Below are 20,723 nucleotides of genomic sequence, written 5' to 3' on the forward strand. Positions count from 1 at the left end.
CCAACCATGATCATTTAATCCTATAATATTTCCTCAACACCTTGTTGGAGGTCCTTTATACTTGGGATGAGTCATTGCAAAGCGAAGACAATTCATTCTGTGATATCAATCATGGATAAAGTGTGCTAAAGGTTTTAGTGTGTGTTTGTGTGTGATTTCGATTTTTAAGGTAGCTTTAAAAAAATTTCAGTCATAAAGGTTTTAGTTAAAAATGCTTATATATCCAGAACCCTTGTTGAATTTTCTTCATACCTGGGATGATGAGTCATTGTGAAGCTAAAACAGTACATTCTCCAACATGTTGTCTCAGCCATTGGATCTTGGCATCAGGATCATGTTTTTCAGCATTGCTTTGATTGGTGTCTCCACATGCTGCCGGCCCTTGCTCTCATGTTTATTATTCTAACCCCTTGTGAGCCATATATTTATCCTTTAGTTTACAGGAACAGTATTATTAGAGCATCTAATCCAGCGTTGTTTTTTTTTTTCAGTAGTCTGGTATGTGATTAGTTTAAAAGCAACTAGTAATTGATATCATTCTCTAATTGGTTTGACATCAGTGAAATTTGTGTTTACCAAGTAATTGCTGTCAGTATGTTGATGTATATTTCAGGGGCTAAAACTCCTGTTTCAAATACAAAATTTGCACAAGAAGGTGAAGTGAAACTGAAAGACTATGAAAAGAATAGAACCAGGGTATTTCTTCCCAAATGGTAGTTAGGTCCAGTTTGGCATGATTTGTGTACACAGAGGACAAGGATTCTTTAATGTATTTTCCTCCTTTCAGAAATTAGATTTTGTTTCCTGGTCTTTACACATCTGTCTTGATGCTTTTTGTTCTGTGGCCAACCAATATTGTTTACTAATGGACTTACCTTTGTCAGTTAGAAATTTAGTTTAGTTTAACCTGAACATATCTGAAATCTGTTCTTATTTTTCCCTTTTCAGGAAGGTGAGTTACACCAAGGAAGAATGTTTGACGGAGTTTTTAAGCCAACTTCAGACAACTTCATCTACGCAGGGCTGTGTATTGAATGAGGTAATACATTACATTTATATCTGCAGCTCCAAAGAATTTTGGTACATATAGTGTTGCATGTGTTGATCCTTTCATTTGTATGTCTATTTGTCTGTCTTCTGGTCAGTAAGATTTTTGTTTGGTCAGTTTCTAAGGCACAGCTTGAGGGCATTTGTGTTCCATAAATGCATTTCTCTATTTCATTGATATATAAATTTAGAATTTTGAATACCCATCTTGTATCCACTGTTGCAGGTCTGCAGTTCAAACCTTTTTGCTATATGCACAGATCCTGATGCCAGTTATTATACAAGTAAAATGAAAATGATATGCAGAGTGAATGAAGAAGGAATGTAAATGGAATGCAGATTGAACCCTGTAGCTTTCTGTGGGTAAGTGGTTCTTCCCAGGGTCTTCCTCCATCAAACTTATATAACTTGTGTGCTGAAAAATGGCGTTAAATGCCACATAACTGAAACTAAATGTTTCTTTATTGATTTGGTTGTTCGCACTGGGAACATGGTGTTAAGCATTATTGTCAGATAGTAACCTTTGACAACTTCAGCTCACCTTCGTGGTGAATTTTTCTATCCAGGGTTCCCACGCTACCGGAAAATCAGACAATGTCTGGAGAAATTGTTTTTTAAAAAATCCGACTGTGAAAAGTCCTTGTATTTTGCAAATATTTATGAAAGTCGGGGAAAACCATGCAATTTTCCTCCACAACTTGATGCCCAAAACAATTACGTATTTGAGTCGTAACTTAACTGATCGTGAGTTAAATTTATCGAGTTCTAACCAGAATATTTGGAGGTTGCAGTATGGATCATTTGGGTGCTTGCCATAAATATATTTGCTGAGACAATGCGGATTAGATTCGTCTAGTACCCCTTTTGTGTCACAGACAGTTCGATATCTGGGAAATCCACTTGTCCTGACTGCATAAAATTTGGCTGTGCCAAGAAAAATCTGTGTACATTTTCTTCCATAACAAGCTCTGTAGCTCAACATTGCTTAATATCAAGCAGACATGTTGTCATAGGTATAGTGTAGAGTAAATTAGTGATCTGGATCAGTAAGTAGTGTTGTCATAGGTATAGTGTTGAGTAAAATGGTGATACGGATCAGTAAGTAGTGTTGTCATAGGTATAGTGTTGAGTAAAATGGTGATACGGATCAGTAAGTAGTGTTGTCATAGGTATAGTGTTGAGTTTAGTAGTGATATAGATCAGTAAGTAGTGTTGTTATAGGTATAGTGTTGAGTAAAATGGTGATATGGATCAGTAAGTAGTGTTGTCATAGGTATAGTGTTGAGTTTAGTAATGATATAGATCAGTAAGTAGTGTTGTTATAGGTATAGTGTTGAGTTTAGTAGTGATATAGATCAGTAAGTAGTGTTGTCATAGGTATAGTGTTGAGTAAAATGGTGATACGGATCAGTAAGTAGTGTTGTCATAGGTATAGTGTTGAGTTTAGTAGTGATATAGATCAGTAAGTAGTGTTGTCATAGGTATAGTGTTGAGTAAAATGGTGATACGGATCAGTAAGTAGTGTTGTCATAGGTATAGTGTTGAGTTTAGTAGTGATATAGATCAGTAAGTAGTGTTGTCATAGGTATAGTGTTGAGTAAAATGGTGATATGGATCAGTAAGTAGTGTTGTCATAGGTATAGTGTTGAGTTTAGTAGTGATATAGATCAGTAAGTAGTGTTGTTATAGTGTTGAGTAAAATGGTGATATGAATGAGTATGTTACAACTCGCTTATCCAGGAGAAGTGCTTGGATGCAACTCACTTGTCCAGGAGGAGTACTTGGAGGCAATTTTCCATGAAACCTGCATAAGTGGATTTTACATAGGAAAACCTTTAAGGGATTGTCACAATATAAAACAATCTTTTCTAAAACCTTTCTTCATACAGACATATGCAGTTAAGCAGAGTAAAGTTACCATTTTTATTCTGCACATAAAGATGAGTTGCATGCAGCTTACATGAATTTCAATAGTTGTACTTGTTTCTTGTGATACAACATATGTCTTTTTTAGTATATTGTCATATGTCTGTTGCAGATGTTGTGGAAGAGTCTCAAAAAAGAAACAGCTTTTAATCTTAAAAAGCATGTTTTCTAAGCCAGATTTTTTTAAAGAACGTTTACAAAATTACATTGGTGAACCTTGAGTTTAATCCAGAAAAAAAAACTTGAAAAGACCTCGTTTCAAAAAGTGGGGAAACTGTGGTTTGTTTATAAAAATATATTGACCTCCTTGTACCAGCCATGTTTTTGTTACACACTGGTTTACTGTTTCCAGGACCTGTCTGTGGGGGATGGACAGTATTCAGAAGGAAAACACTTACGTCGTGTCGCCAGCCTGTATCAAGGTGCATTTGGTGAAGTAGACAGGTGTCAGGACTTTCTTTCTGGCCACGAGTTCATCAGGAAAAAGGTAAGTAAAAGCAAGACAGTGCTGCCTAGTCAGCTGTACTCCCAGCTTATTTGTTTGTCCATCTATGTCAATTCCTCATCATTAATTTCAGAGCAAATCAGTCCTCATCACAGCAAAAATTAGATGTATGTAATTTTTCGTGAAAATTGTTTCATTGCTGCTGGCCCATTGTTCAAGGCACACTTGCTGTTTCACATGCAGAAAATTCTTGGCATCCAGATAACTGTGAGTGAATTACTTTTGGCCAGTAACTGACTGTCTTTAAAATAGATGAAATACATTCATGGCAACCTAATCAGCTGTCACAGATTTCTAGTTTACACTTCCATCACTCTTTGCTATCTTTCAGCTAACATGCCCATTTGTGCATACCATCCAGTGCTCATAAGTAACAGCTTGGGACAAAGATTATAACAGTATAAAAATTTTCATTGTGTTTCTGTTTCTATCTTGCATTTCCTGCTTCAGGCACATTCACAGAATTGCTGCCAGGACACTGTACAAATCATGTAAAGTAGTTATGTGTGAGAACTCTCATAAATTAGTTCAGAGTTGTGCATATAAAAATGCACTCTGTGCAGAATTTTTTGTTGTTGTTAATTGTTATGGTAAATAAATAAAGAAGGAAATTTAAAAAAAAGTAAGTATACTAACTTGATCAAAATACCTCAGTCCATTCTAAAGGTATGCTGATATAGCTTAATACAAAAGGATGCCTGGAAAGCCTGCTAAATATTTACAACAGAAAAATGTGTACTAGAAGAGTTATTGCCCATACCTCACGTCAGCACATGCACAAACTTTGGTCCATTTCCAGAAAGTGAGATTATAGTCAAGCATGGATGGGCAGAAAATAAATCATTCTTTTCAGCTGCAAGTTAGTGCTGGCTTGATTGTGCAGAATGAATGGCAGAATGAAGAAAGTGAAGGATGAGATGGGTTTGTTTGCCAAACAGGGGATAGTGATACTAAAATGATGTCAGATGAAAAGTTAGATTAACCTCCAAAGAAAGAAAGAAAAAAAAAATATTGATGCAAAGCTTCAGAAGTTTTAACACTTACGGTGCAGATGGTTAGAACACAACATGAACATTGGAGGTATGATGCGTAATACTTGTAAAATTTGGGGAAAATCAGTGTTTGAATTTTAGGAAGTCAACTCTTGCATGACATGCCGAGTTACCAGATCACATGCATTGTAAGCAGAAAGATTCATGTGACAGTACTTGTGAACAGTGAACAATTCTATATAACCTTAAAAGACAGTTTCCCAGCTTGCTGAAACTGGCTAAGCTAGGCCAGATTATGAAAAAATGGTTATCAGCACTATTCATACTCAGATAAGGAGCAGATTATCAGCACTACTCATATTCAGATAAGGAGCAGATTATCAGCACTATTCATATTCAGATAAGGACAGATTAAGCTCAGAAGAATTTGATGGATAAATGTGTGTATATCTGGAGGAGGCATCATATTAGGATTTTGATTTAATAGAGACCAAACAGTACGTCATCATTCATGGCTGTCTTTTTGTTGGGTCTTTAACTTCATGGTTCTGGGAAACCATGAAAATTGATCGCCCATGAAAATTTATGATACTGAATTGGTTTGATCTAAGACTGAAAATGGCATCTGATGTCTTTAATCAATATTGCACTTGGTAACATCCATCCGTGGAATGCTCGTTAAGCTTCAGGCAAGACTTAGCCATGAGTTACCAGAATTTACAACATAGGAAAGATCAGATAAAAAAGTCATTGTCATATGGTTTAATTTTCACATCAACAAAGTTTATAATTGCATGGTTTTAGATAACTTGTTATCCCATTGGCTGTATAAAATAAAATAAAAAACATACAAGCCCTTCTGAAAAACCATATGACTTGTTCACTCATGCTTTTATAGGGAGTATTTTGGCATCAGGGCCTTTCAGATTTATTCAGAGGATGCCAACAGATCATACGATATGAACACCATTGCTAAAAGTAGAGAAACCATTAAACAACATCTATCCAAAATCTCAACAGAATTTGACTAGACTTGACAGCATACAGTCAAAATGGGCTTTCAGATTTATACAAAAGATGAAGATGTGCCATCATATATAGTCACTATTGCTTAAAATGGAAAAACTTTTAAGTGATTTCTTCTCAAAAAACACTGGACAGAATTTTTGAGAAAACTTGACATAATGCACTCTGGAAGATAGGACATTCAGTTTGGCATAAATACTGCCAGTCCATCATCAGATAAGGCCATTGTTTCTAAAGTTAGAAGAGCTCTTAAATAAACTGATCTCCATAAAGTCTAAACAGTTTTGGACAAAGTTTGCCATAGAACATGCCGACATGAAGATCTTGCAGAATTTTACAGATAATGTCAATGTGCCTTCAAATATGGGCAGTTACTAAAAATGGAAAAACATTCAAACAGTTTTAAGCTTAAAGAACTGATGAATGGAAACTAAACAAAAGTGGCATAAACTGTCATGGCATAACTGTTTGTATATTATTTATATTTAAAATTAAATCAGAATTTTGTGAGTGACATTTTGATGAATTTAGTTTGCTTAATACCATCTGTCAGACTTGATTGATACTAGAGACATGTCTAACTTCGTATCCATCCTTGTCTGCAGCTGTGGGCAAAACCAAACAGCATCTGTTACAAGCTGAAGACAGATGTTTTAGTTGAAGCAGGTCCCTAAGTGTCCAATCACGTTTCACTGACAATAAATAATTGTCACCCTGGCAGTGATGGCACTTATTAAGCTTCACAGCAAGTATACTAGAAGGGACATGTCTTCAACATGCCTTGTTATTTATTGTTCACCAATGCGCATATCTGTTGTACAAGCAAATGAATGAATAAAACCAAGTGCTCAGATTGCTGCTTTGGTATGGTCTAAGTAGGTATGAATTGTCATTGTCAGAGATGGGTTGGCAACTCTGCAATTTTTTTATAGCAAAAATAGTAGGGTCAGAGGCTAAACTGCCGACTCTGAAATTTGCTTTGTGCAAAAACAGTAGGGTCAGAAGGTAAACAAACACAGGTCAGTCGAGTAACTTGAACCAACAGGTTTTTTTTTTTTTTTTTTTTTTTTAATAGCTTCATTTGTATCAAATAATTATGAACAAATAGGATTTACATCATAAATTTAACACAGTTTTAGTATGAATACATGCTCTAGAAGGAAACAGAAACAAGTTGTGCCTAAAGAAAATTGGATGGGATAGTTGAAATTTTTAAATTTACACAATGTACTCTAAAGATTGATTTGACTTTTTGTGCTAAGTGCATGTGAGTATGATTTTGTTAATTTACCTAATATGCAAGTTTTTTTTTACTAGTCAGCACTCAAGGTATTATTTGCTACTGATAAGTGTCACATGCTAGCCACTGATATAACATGAAGCACAACTGAATAGTGATACTAATGTGCACTTATGTATTCAGATATCCAAGATTGATAACTTTGACAATTAATTCATGTCTGGACCGGGGGAGTGGCAGTTGGTATCTTAAATTGCCAATATGCTATTGCCAGTCTGTATTTTTGCCAATATTATGTACTTGCAAATCCAATGACATTACATTGCACTGTCATTCTGTGATATTCAGTTATAAAAGTATTGCAAAACCTTGATTTTGACAACTTGTGCCTCAGGTCTTAAGGAAACATAATTTGCTTATGCAATCTGGAAAAGGTTTTCTCTACTGTTGACTGCCTAGTAACATCTGTACTAAGGGTAATCAAAAGGTGCATGAAGCAGCTAGAGCTACCCTGTAGTCACCCATTTCCAAATGCAAAATTCCACATATTGACTTAAAATATTACTTAAATTGGTATGTTCAGAATATGTTAGCAAAATAGGTAGAACAAAAACTCCATGCATTGGAAGTATTATGCTGGGTATGTATTAGAGGACATGCAGTCCTGACTCTTGCATAGTTCCTGAAGGGTTTAGGAAACACAATCCTGATTCTTGCATATGTCGTGAAGGGTGTAAGCCACACATCCCTGACTCTTGCATACATCCAGAACAGTGTAGGACACACGTTCCTGACTCTTGTATACATTCTGAAGGGTCTAAGGCACACATTCCTGACTCTTGTATACATTCTGAAGGGTCTAAGACACACATTCCTGACTCTCTTGCTTACGTCCTGTGGGGTATAGGACACACATCCATGACTCTTGCATACATCCAGAACAGTGTAGGACACACGTTCCTGACTCTTGTATACATTCTGAAGGGTCTAAGGCACACATTCCTGACTCTTGTATACATTCTGAAGGGTCTAAGACACACATTCCTGACTCTCTTGCTTACGTCCTGTGGGGTATAGGACACGCATTCCTGACTCTTGCATACATCCTGAAGAGTGTAGGTATTCCTGACTCTTGCATACTCCTGTAGGGTGTATGAAACACATTCCTGACACTTTTTTATGTCCTGTAGGGTAAAGGACACACATTCCTGACTCTTGCATACATCCTGTAGGATGTAGGACACGTGTTGCTGACACTTATATCCTGTAGGGTGTAGGACACAAAATCCTGATGCTTGCTTACGTTTTGTAGGGAGTAGTAGGACACACATTCATGACATTTGCTTATGTCGTGTAGGGTATATGACACATTCCTGACTCTTGCATACATCCTGAAGGGTCTAGGATACACATTCTGGACTCCTGCAAAGATCCTGAAGGGTCTAGGATACACATTCTGGACTTTTGCAAAGATCCTGAACAGTCTAGGATACACATTCTGGACTCTTTCAAAAATCTTGAACGGTCTAGGATACACATTACAGACTCTTGCATACATCCTGAAGTTCCTAAGAGTTGCATTCCAGACTCTTGCTATGTCCTGTAGGGTGTATGACACACATGCGTGACTCTTGCATACATCCTGAAGCAAGTAGAACACACATTCCTGACTGTTGCATACATACTGAAGGGTGTAGAACACACATTCCTGACTCTTGCATATATCTTGTAGGGTGTAGGATGCACATTCCTGACTCTTGCATACATCCTGAAAGGTCTAGGACACATAATCGTGACTCTTGCTTATGTCCTGAAGGGTCCAGGCCACACACTCCTCACTCTTGCATACATCCTGAAGGGTCTAGACCACACACTCCTGACTCTTGCATACATCCTGAAGTGTCTAGGCTACACACTCCTGACTCTTGCATACATCCTGAAGTGTCTAGGACACACACTCCTGACTCTTGCATACATCTTGAAGGGTCTAGGACACACTCCTGACACTTGCATACATCCTGAAGGGTCTAGGACACACACTCCTGACTCTTGCATACATCCTGAAGGGTCTAGGACACACTCCTGACACTTGCATACATCCTGAAGGGTCTAGGACACACACTCCTGACACTTGCATACATCCTGAAGGGTCTAGGACACACTCCTGACACTTGCATACATCCTGAAGGGTCTAGGACACACACTCCTGACACTTGCATACATCCTGAAGGGTCTAGGACACACACTCCTGACTCTTGCATACATCCTGAAGGGTCTAGGACACACACTCCTGACTCTTGCATACATCTTGAAGGGTCTAGGACACACACTCCTGACACTTGCATACATCCTGAAGGGTCTAGGACACACACTCCTGACTCTTGCATACATCTTGAAGGGTCTAGGACACACTCCTGACACTTGCATACATCCTGAAGGGTCTAGGACACACACTCCTGACTCTTGCATACATCCTGAAGGGTCTAGGACACACACTCCTGACTCTTGCATACATCCTGAAGGGTCTAGGACACACACTCCTGACTCTTGCATACATCCTGAAGGGTCTAGGACACACACTCCTGACTCTTGCATACATCTTGAAGGGTGAACCTCAGCTAGAGCTACATCTTTTATAAAGCGTATCAACTTCCACCCTGTGAGACAGAATTTTATGTGAGCTCAATTAAGAAGCTCTTTCATTATATAACCATCATAAATCTTGTACATTTTAAGGAAAGGCTCTTTATATAACAATTCTTGACCCAATATTTGAAGGATTTTATATTTTTATTTGTTCTAGCCTCTACTTTGTCTTATTATATGTTTATATTTAGTTAGGTTTGTCTTTCTCAAGTGTTTTTTTTTTGGGGGGGGGGGGTTTGCAGCTCTTTATCATCACAGTTTTAACACTTAAATTGTAGTCACATGATAAAGTAAGGATTGTTTTGCTGTGACATTAAACTATATAAATGAATATAAATATTGACATTCTGTTCCATCAGATACTTGTATACCAGTTTAGACATACAGAAGTGTTATTTCCCCATATGTCTTTAAATTTCTCTTTACAAGTTTAGACTTTATATACCCCCTGGACAAATTTACACCTTATAGAAAGAATGTATTTCCCCTTTTGTCTTTAGATTGCCCTGGACAAATTTATAACTACAGAAGTGTTATTTCCCCTTATCTCTTCAGATTGCCCTGGATAAATTTAGAACTACAGAAGTGTTCTTTCCACTATCAATGAAGCATGCCAACATAATGAAGATATGTGGTCTGATACAGAGAGTGGAAGTGGATGGAACAAATGTGATGGAAATATTGATAGATAATGCAGGTAAGTGGTGTGTTTATATATATATATATATATATATATATATATATATATATATATATATATATATATATATAGTAGTGCACTTCAACTGCATTACTGTGTTGGCGATACACCATCATTAATGATTAGTAATTTTCTATTAGATCACTTGATTTCTTTGGGGTTTTTTATTACTAAAGATGAAAGTTGCAGACTTGCTATATTTTGCTTGATACACTTGTTATCAGTTGCTTTTGTTACATTTTAGAAATCCTTGATAAGTAAATCAAAGATATGAGATGGTATTGTGCTGACTGTGTATAGGACACACACACCTGACTCTTACATACATCCTGACTGTGTATAAGACACACACACCTGACTTACATACCTGACTTACATACATCCTGGCTGTGTATAGGACACACATACCTGACTGTGTATAGGACACACATGCCTGACTTACATACCTGACTTACATACATCCTGACTGTGTATAGGACACACAAACCTGACTCTTACATACATCCTGACTGTGTATAGGACACACAAACCTGACTCTTACATATATCCTGACTGTGTATAGGACACACATACCTGATTTAAATACATCCTGACTGTGTATAGGACACACATACCTGACTCTTACATATATCCTGACTGTGTATAGGACACACATACCTGACTTGCATACATCCTGACTGTGTATAGGACACACATACCTGACTCTTACATATATCCTGACTGTGTATAGGACACACATACCTGACTCTTACATATATCCTGACTGTGTATAGGATACACATACCTGACTCTTACATACATCCAGACTGTGTATATTACACACATACTTAACCTGATAGTGGAATACATTAATGTTGAGTGTGAGACAGAAGTTGTTTGATGTGGCTTCAGTTACGGAACTATATGATAATCAAGCATCATAGTAAATCTTGGACCTTTTGAGAGATGCAGTTAACATGAGAAACTTTGACCTTGTACAGCAAAATCTGTCTTGAGCAATCTCTGCTGTGAGCGAGTTCTTTATATTTACATTTTTGGAACATTATATTCAATCAGCACAGTATGACCAGTATTGTGCTGATATGCTGTTAATCCCAAACACATAATAAAATATTCTTAAAATATCTTCTGAAGGACTGTGAAAAATTATATGCAACAGATTTTCATTAAAATATTTTAGTTTCCTCTGTTGGTGGTACTGTATTTTTATGCTTATTTAGAAACTTACTTGTCCTAAGTTTTTTTTTTTTTTTTTGTTGCAATAGTTTATCTTTATGTTTTATAACATAATTTAATTGACACCATGTAGCTAGTATTGTGCTGGTGCATAATTAAACCCTGTACATGTATAACTATATACATACATGCACCTCTGTGGGAGTTTTAAGGCTTGGGCTTGGCCAATATAGATATGTGCAAAAGCTGTCAGTAGCTTCCTGTTGGTCAGTGGTTCATACCAGGGTTTTCCAGGGTTCTTCCTCCATGAGTTGTACTTGCCACCATATATAGCCCATCTTGTACCAGACCTGCCAACCCTTAAGGTTTTGGATAACTCTGATAATAAGCAAATTCCATGCATATCAATGAGGTGATCTTGCATCAGATGTACGGGCTTGTTGCCACTCGGGAGACCGCATTTCTGTTAATTTTTATACAACGTGGAATATGTGTTTTTATCATTAAGAATTCAGATGAGTTAATGAGCTTGTTGAAGTCCTATTTCTGATCTGATTTTGATGAATCCTTGAATTGATTCCATGACCAAAATGACTGCATGTTAATGAGATAATGTTGGATCTGATTGGCTCAGGTTAATATGTTATGAAAACAAAGTTGGAATTACAGGTTTGTGGTTTTGCAGAGTTCTACCCGTTGCAGACATAAAAGATTGAAAAACATAAAAGATTAGCTTAGAACACAAGAGGAATAAATTTCAATAAATCAAAGTATAAAAAGAAGAAATAACACAAGGTAGGGATTATAATAAATGATATGTCAGTATGGCAAGTACTACTCTAAAGTTGATACTAATTTCCAATAAATACAGCCTTGTAGATGAAGAGGTTTCTTTTATGCTGCATCCCTAATCAAAACACTTAAGTGGATTTTCCGAATAAAAAAATAAAACTGCGTAAAATGGGTTTAGTCCACCAAACTAGTGGTGTTATATGTGTCTCATTCACACCAAGAAATGTATCTGAAAAGTATCAGAATTTCTTAACATATTTAATCATAAGCAAAAAAGATTTTGATTTAAGAATTACATTTTTTTATTCCATATCCAAGTTTGTGTCTATTTGCAGAAAACTATTGCCAGATAATTGACCACATTTGATGAAACCATCTCAGTTATTATAGAATATGATAGAGAATTTCATTTTCCTTGATACCTTTCAGAGAGTACCTTCAGAGCAAAGGGATTTTACTGAATGCCTTTTGCACAGTAGAAGAAATTGTTCTCCTTCTCTTACATTTTTAGGTCACTGTCGTGTGCATGTTATATCACATGCATATATCTACAGGTGTCCAGTGTGCTGCACATGCGGCTGTAGATTAGTTTATACAATATTATTTTCTATGTCAATTTGCATTGAATTTATTGATGAGTTCAAGGAAACAAAAAGTATAACAAAATAATCAGAACCTTTCAAATAACTATCTTATTTTGAAGCTAGTTTCAATGTGTGAGTGAATTTTCATTTACAATCTGACATGTCAGCTGCCTGGGTGAGTGATATCAGGCCCACTTCAGCCTCTTGTTATAAGTTATCATTCAGAATGATGTAATCCACGTGAAGGCTTGAATGTTCAATCAATATTTATGAAAATATTAAGCATATAACATGCATATAACCATCATATATTCATTATAGAATTAATACGAGCTACAGTGCTAAAATTATCAAGCTAGGTCATTATTGATGCTTTTTAAAAAAAATACTTGACAAATTGTACTTTCATTGTGCTATTCATTCCAATTTTGTGAGGTTGGTTGTTTCTGTGCTTCACTTTTATGATTGTCGTATGTGTCCAGTAATAATAGTCTTTTGTTTTACCGTAGGAATTCCAACCAATCAAATATTTTGTACACAAAAATTGGCTTGGGATAGGATTGAATTTTGTCAGGTAATAATAATCTCTTTGTTCTATGGTAATAATTCAAACCAATTCATGGTTTCAAATTTGAAGAGGTTTAGAGGGACAGTATACAGTTCATGATTGCAGTATTCCTAAAATGTTGATGTTAGATCAACCAGTCAGTGGCTGTTAAGATACACGCACACTTAATCAGTCGAGTATATAATTGGCACAATTACTGTAGCTGAGTATACATGACAATATGTATGGTTGCTTACATCAAAGCAAACTTGCACTATGCCATTATTGTCACTACTTTCAAAGTGTTCTGTGACTTCTCTCTTGTTAATAGCTCTACTGTTGCAGACAAGAAGAGCTTATGGGATGGTTTTGTGTCTGTTGTCCTTTACATCCATTAGTGCAGGTTTGTTAGTACTACGCATCCTAAACTCCTTGGAAGATTGCCATGAAACTTTACACATATATTCATCCTATATCTAGTAGGTCCCAGATGAAACTGGTGCTGATTGAATATCCAAAATGGCTGTCACAATGGCCATCTTGAAAATCTTGCTAATCCCCCCAGAGTAAATGGTCATATCAACATGAGGTTTTCACTAGAAGACTTCTTATCATTCCTGAGTGAATGGTCATATCAACATGAGGTTTTCACTTCTTATCATTCCTGAGTGAAAATGATGCTTATCTGATATCCAGCATGGCTGCAGCAGTGGCCATTTTGAAAATCTTGTTATTGCAATTCATCCTAAACAGAAACTTGTGTTGATGTTGGGTTTTCAACAGAAGACTTCTTATGATGTCCAGTTGGTCTTAAATAAAAAATCGTACTATTCTGACAACTAATGTGGCTAGCATACAGCGGCAATCTTTAAAATCTCCACTATGCATGGTCATGTCAGTATGAGGTTTTCACCAAAAGACTTTGATGATGTTGAGTTTGTTCTAAATGAAAATGGTGCTGATCTAACATCCACTGAAAATCATCTTGTGGCTACTTATCCTGATTAGAAAATCACTTTTACATGGTGTTTACACCAAATACTTTTTTATGTTTAATTGGTCGTAAATGAAAATGGTGATGATGTTATGTCCAATTATATCATCACCGCAGCTGTCTTGAAACTTGTTATCACTGCTCTCCTGAATGGAGTCACATTGACGTTGTGATTTCACCAGAATACATGTTATGATATCTAGTTAGACCTAAATGTAAATGTTGCCAATCTGATGTCTAATATGGCTGTGACAGGAAACAAACATAAGAAAATGTGACCAGTTTAATTTCATCTGTAACCATACCAGTATCATGACAACAGTATTGTGATTTGCTTTGTACAGTGGGACTGCTCTATCAGTAACAAATCAATATGTAACCAATTTAATGGGATCCATGGCAATAACAGACCAAAATATAACAAATTTAATGGGATTCGTGGCTATAACAGACCAAAGTATAACAAATTTAATGGGATCCATGGCTATAACAGACCAAAATATAACAAATTTAATGGGATCCATGGCTATAACAGACCAAAGTATAACAAATTTAATGGGATCCATGGCTATAACAGACCAAAATATAACAAATTTAATGGGATCCATGGCTATAACAGACTAAAGTATAACAAATTTAATGGGATCCATGGCTATAACAGACCAAAATATAACAAATTTAATGGGATCCATGGCTATAACAGACCAAAGTATAACAAATTTAATGGGATCCATGGCTATAACAGACCAAAATATAACAAATTTAATGGGATCCATTGCTATAACAGACCAAAGTATAACAAATTTAATGGGATTCATGGCTATAACATAACATTTGTCACCAATTTAATGTGTCCATAGGAATAACAGATCAAAATTTAACCATTTTAATGAGATCTGCAATAACAGTCCAAAATGTAACCAATTTAATGGGATCTTTGGCAATAACGGAACAATATGTAACCAATTTAATGGTATCCATGGTAAGAACAGACCAAAATGTAACCAGTTTAATGGGATCAATGGCATTAACAGACCAAAATGTAACCAGTTTAATGGGATTGATGGCAATAACAGACCAAAATGTAACCAGTTTAATGGGATTGATGGCAGTAACAGAGCAAAATGTAACCAATTTAATGGAATCCATGACTAGATAAGGACACCTGCATAATAAGGGTCTTTATAAGTAAGACCTTTGTGACAACAACAAAATGTAACAAGTTTAATGTGATCTGTGATCCCGCCTGCATTATAAGAGTGTCATTGGTACAGCAAGGGGCTTTATAGAGAGGGACTATTGTATCCATAATAGAATTTAATACAACTAGTGTCTTGGATACATTACTATACTGGCATTGTAAGAGCAGCAGTGTTGTAGAGAGGAGCTTCATTATGATTTTATTTTAAGGTTCAGCAGCTAGCTCACTATCTTCTGTCTTCCAGGTATGTCTTTGGTCGAGTTTGTCAAGAATCTACCAGAGAGTGAGACTCTAAGCCAGACACTGATATGGGATTTAACCAAACAGGCCCTGGAGGGACTGTCCATGCTACATAGAGAGAGGATTATCCACTTTGACATCAAGCGTAAGCAGATTATAATGAGTTCTGCATTTTAGATTTTTGTCAGTAACCTGATATTTTCATATGTATGTCCAAACTTGTGGATTAATTGTGCCTAATGCCAGGGTCAGTTCTAGACCTGAAGATTTACAGGGGAGGGGATTCCCCATCATTTGAAGAAGAAGAAAATAGGATGAGAATTTTCAGAAAACGGGCAATTTAGTGATGAAATCAACATGATGTGCAATTTTCATGCATTCAGTTGATTTTCAAGGCCATTGCCTTGAATCATGCAAAATAATATTAAAAAAAGAAATGTACAACACATACAGTGTGAATGGTTTTGCTTTATTGCATCATCAGACTTTATAATGACAAAATAATCATTTGGGGCCCCGAGTGGTATAAAGCGCTCACCGTTATGGATCACTGCCATCTCACCTCTGTGTGGGTTTGATTCTAGGGTTCGGCCAATGTGGGTATGTGAGAAAGCATGCCAGTAGCTTCTCATGGGTCAGTCGTTCTTCCCCGAGTTTTCCCAGGTTCTTCCTCCACCATTATTACTGGCTGCCATGAATAGCCTATCGTGTACTGAAAAATGGTGTTAAACCCCACATCAACTGTTGGGCTTCTTATGGCATCTGGTTGACATGGAATTTAACTATTGGGAGGCTTATGACGTGGGATTTGACTGTTGGGCTTCTTATGGCATCTGGTTGACATGAGAATTTAACTAATGGGCTTCTTATGGAGTCTAGTTGTCAAATTTTTATGAAAGGGCTTCCTATGGCATCTAGTTGGTTCTGAACGATATGTGTCTCTTGGTCATCCACTATGATACAATGCTGGCTATATCGAAAATCTTGTTAATAATCTGAGTAGATGGTCATATTGACATGGGGTTTGGATATGTTGGAGTTCATAAGACTATCTGAGATGGTTTTAATACTCAGCAGTTGAAAAGAATATATGGACTTGGATTTCTTGAAAAATTTTTACCACTAAATTGTCATTTCCATTGAGGAACTCTTGTGTAAAGTAATACAATTCATAATATATGGATACATTTTGAAATATTTCTTTTTATTGCAATGAGTATGGGTGGACCAGGAGCAGATTCGAGAAAGGTCACTCAGGCATCTTGTGGTGTAAAGTACAGTTTGAAATGTCTCCTAAATTTTATATTCAATGAAGTCAAATAAATTACAGATTTTTGCCATCTTGATATCCTCTGTATTTTTCTTGTGTTGCACTTGCAAAGCAATAAAAATGACAGAAAATATTTTATAATGATATTATACCAGACACAGTGTTTGGTTTTCAATTTTTGGTTACAGTTTGTCCAGCATTAAATTTTTAAAATTATTTTTTCTGTTCAGTCATAAGCTTTGGTCAGTTGTTCCGTTAGCTACTGATTCCCATTGATAAAGACTTACTACCCCTCCAAATATTCCTATATATAGAGACTGACTATGCCACCAAATATATCCATAGATATAGACTGACTGCACCACCAAATATTCACATGGATAAAGACTCATCACCCCTCCAAAAATTACCATGGATAAAGACTGACCACCCCTCCAGATATTCCCATAGGTAAAGATTAATCATCTCTTCAGATATTCCCATAGATATTTATCGACCACCTCCAGATATTCCCACTTAAAGATTGACCACCTCCCCAAATATTCCCACATAAAAATATTGACCCTTTCCTCCAGATACCCATTTCGTAAAGATTGACCCCTTACCAAATATTCCCACATAAAAATATTGACCCTTTCTTCCAGATACCCATTTTGTAAAGATTGACCCCTTACCAAATATTCCCACATAAAAATATTGACTTCTTCCAGATACCCATTTCGTAAAGATTGACCCCTTACCAAATATTCTCATAAAGATTGAATACCTTTCCAAATATTTCCATAGATTAAGATTGATCACATCTTCAGATATTTCCATGGATAAAGATAAATCACCCCTCCATATATTCTCATAGATAAGGCTTACTAATCCACCAAATATTCACTTTCTACCCCACCAGATATTCCCATAGATGAAGATTGCTCACCCCTCCGAATTTTCACATAAAGATTCACCATGAGATCAAATTTTCCCATAAAGATTCATCACCCCTCCAAAGATTACCATGAATAAAGATTCATCATTCCTCCAAAGATTACCATGGATAAAGATTCATCACTCCTCCAAAGATTACCATGGATAAAGATTCTTCACCCCTCCAAATATTACTGTAGATAAAGATTCACACCCCTCCAAATTTTCCATCAAGATTAATCACCCTCCAAAGACTCCCATAAATAGAAATTCACTACCCTTCCAAATTCTTCCTTTGATAAAGATTGACCACCCCTAAAAATAAAAACACATCGATTTATTTAGACCATTCTGGTGGTCTAAGTGGTTAGAGCATCCACCACAGATGCAGGAGGTTGCGGGTTTGAACCCTAGCTGAGTTATACAAAAAATTTATAAAATTGGTATTAGCAGCTGCCTCGCTTGGCACTCAGCATTAAGAGGTTAGTGTTAGGACTGGTCGGCCTGGAATCAAAGTTGTTGTTGTAAGGTTTAACACCATTTTTCAGCACACGATAGGCCATACATGGCGGCTAGTATTAATGGTGGAGAAAGAACCCGGGAAAACCCCGGAAATAACCACTGACCCATGAGAAACTACTGGCAAGCTTTCTCACATACCCACATTAGCTGAATCTGAGACTCGAACCCACGTAGACAGAGGTGAGATGGCAGTGATCAGAATCAAAGTAATGTGAATGGATGGGATATGATGTCCCAGAGCTTGACGTCACTATAAACTGTCACACTGCAGACATCGTAGCGATCTGACTGTAATATTCTTAAAGCTACCTTAAAAATCTAAATCACACACACAATCAATCCCTTTATTTTTATGGATTTCAGTTGATGTGGTTTTATGAAAAGTGACAATTCCATTGGTACGGGATCTGTGTTCGTGAGATCTTAACAATATTTTTTTGTTGCAAGCATGAAATACACAAAAATAGTGAATTTGCAGCAATGTTCTTTTTATGTGTATTTATTGTTGACATGAAAATAGTGTTTTGAAGTTTTGAAATAGTTATATGCATATGTTTTTTCAGCTGAAAACCTCTGTGTGCAGGCCGACAACAGGGGATCCTATGCCCTGACCATTACAGATTTTGGTTCAGCCAAGAAAGCAGATCAGCTGGTGGATTTTTTGGGGTGGACGCCAGAGTACATGGCCCCTGAATCATGCCAATGTTACTTACAGCATTCACTCAAAACAAGAGTGATTAGTAATATGAATTCCCAGATCACGGGCAAGGTTGATGTCTTTGCATTAGGTTTAACAGTACTTTTTCTCCATCAAAAGAAACATGTACTCCTGAATTTGGTGACCGGGGGTCGGAACTCCTATAATGGCCTTCACTTGGAGAGGAAAAAATTGCTGCAGCTAAAGCTGATGATTTATGTAAGTACTGTTAATTACATTTTAGCAAGTACTGTTTTGCATAAAGCTTTTATCAATTTTAGTGTTTATATTGTTGGATATATTTGTTAAGATTGATGTACAATGGGCCGTGTTTAAGAGCCCTATGTACTTTGGATATTGTTGGTAAGAGTGAAGTACATAAGAACCCATGTACATTGCATATTGCTGATGAGACTGAAGTACAATGGGCCAAGCTTGAAAGTCCCATGTGTGTTGGATATTGTTGGGAAAACCTAAATACAATCGGCCAAACTTGCGAGCCACATGTGTGTTGGATATTGTTTGTAAAACCTAAATACAGTCGGCCAAGTTTGTGAGCCACATGTACATTGGATATTATTGGTAAGACTGAGTTGTATGAAAGTGTTTGTTTTGTCTTTTTTTTACCCTTTGTGGGTCTGCCATCTGTCCTCACCTCTACCCCCATGACATAGTTAGCCCATATGCAGCTGTTGCATGTTTATCAGGTAAATCCGTGCAGTCTCTTATTTGTGCTTGTAATTGTCTGTGATTTTCCATTTCTGCCAGCACTGTTTCAAACTCAGTGGTACTCATTATTTTATCTTTGATTGCTACAGAATACAATTTACTGATCGTATTGAGACTGCTCTAAGCAGCTGTTAACAATTTGGAATTAATACGTATTCATGAATACAGTTACATCAAAATTAATCTACTAGCACCACTAGAGACACCAGTTACTATTGACACAGATAACATCTATGACCAAACCCGTATGTTTGTATTTTACAATCAGTGCAGTTTTATTGATAATTTCATTTCACAGCTGTTGTTCCACTTCAGTTACTGTTCATGTTGGTAAGACTGAGGGTCTGTCTTGGTTCTTCTATTAATAATACAGTCACATAGTTTAATTGCACAGCAGGCTGACCTTGTCCAGTCTCATGATCACATGCAGGTGCAATACACACATGCACTTCAAACCAATTATTCTTCTTTACTGGTACAGTTGTCCAACTTGACCACTCCGGTGGCCTAGTGGTTAAAGCATCCGCCTCAGATGCAGGAGGTCGTGGGTTCGATCCCCGGCCAAGTCATACCAAAGACTTACAAAAATGGTACTAACAGCTTCCTCGTTTGGCGCTCAGCATTACGAGGTTAGTGTTAGGACTGGTCGGCCTGGTGTCAGGATAATGTGACTGTGTGGGACATCATGCTACATGTCTGCGGCATGATGCCCCAGTGCTAGACATCACTATAAACTGCCACACTGGATACATTGTGGCGATATGACTGATAAATTGTTAAAGCTATGTTAAAAATCCAAATCACACACACACACAGTTGTCCAACAGTTATTTAAAAAAATCTCTGCCTCAGGAATACTTAATCTTCAGCAATTGTGCATTCTGGTGGTCTGGCACCTTTCTCATTCAAAAACACACTGATTATGCCTTTACTTTTTACATCTAACATTCGTCTTTGCCCAATAACTGTTACCT

General features: G+C 36.7%; 1 protein-coding gene across 2 annotated transcripts in view; it reads left to right on the plus strand.

The window, feature by feature from the left end:
• Window positions 1–20,723, plus strand: part of LOC149776607 (mitogen-activated protein kinase kinase kinase 8-like) — a 48,966-nt gene that overhangs the window by 13,230 nt on the left and 15,013 nt on the right. For both annotated transcript variants that reach the window (XM_089941099.1, XM_089941100.1), the window contains exons 4-8: window positions 949–1,039; window positions 3,326–3,460; window positions 9,938–10,079; window positions 15,621–15,761; window positions 18,887–19,239. In XM_089941099.1, coding sequence (XP_089797225.1) covers window positions 949–1,039; window positions 3,326–3,460; window positions 9,938–10,079; window positions 15,621–15,761; window positions 18,887–19,239 — 862 coding nt within the window. The remainder of the gene's footprint in view (window positions 1–948; window positions 1,040–3,325; window positions 3,461–9,937; window positions 10,080–15,620; window positions 15,762–18,886; window positions 19,240–20,723) is intronic.

This window comes from Sinohyriopsis cumingii, chromosome 18, assembly GCF_028554795.1.
Source record: "Sinohyriopsis cumingii isolate HCF-2022 chromosome 18, ASM2855479v2, whole genome shotgun sequence".
Taxonomy (NCBI): Eukaryota; Metazoa; Mollusca; class Bivalvia; order Unionida; family Unionidae; genus Sinohyriopsis; species Sinohyriopsis cumingii.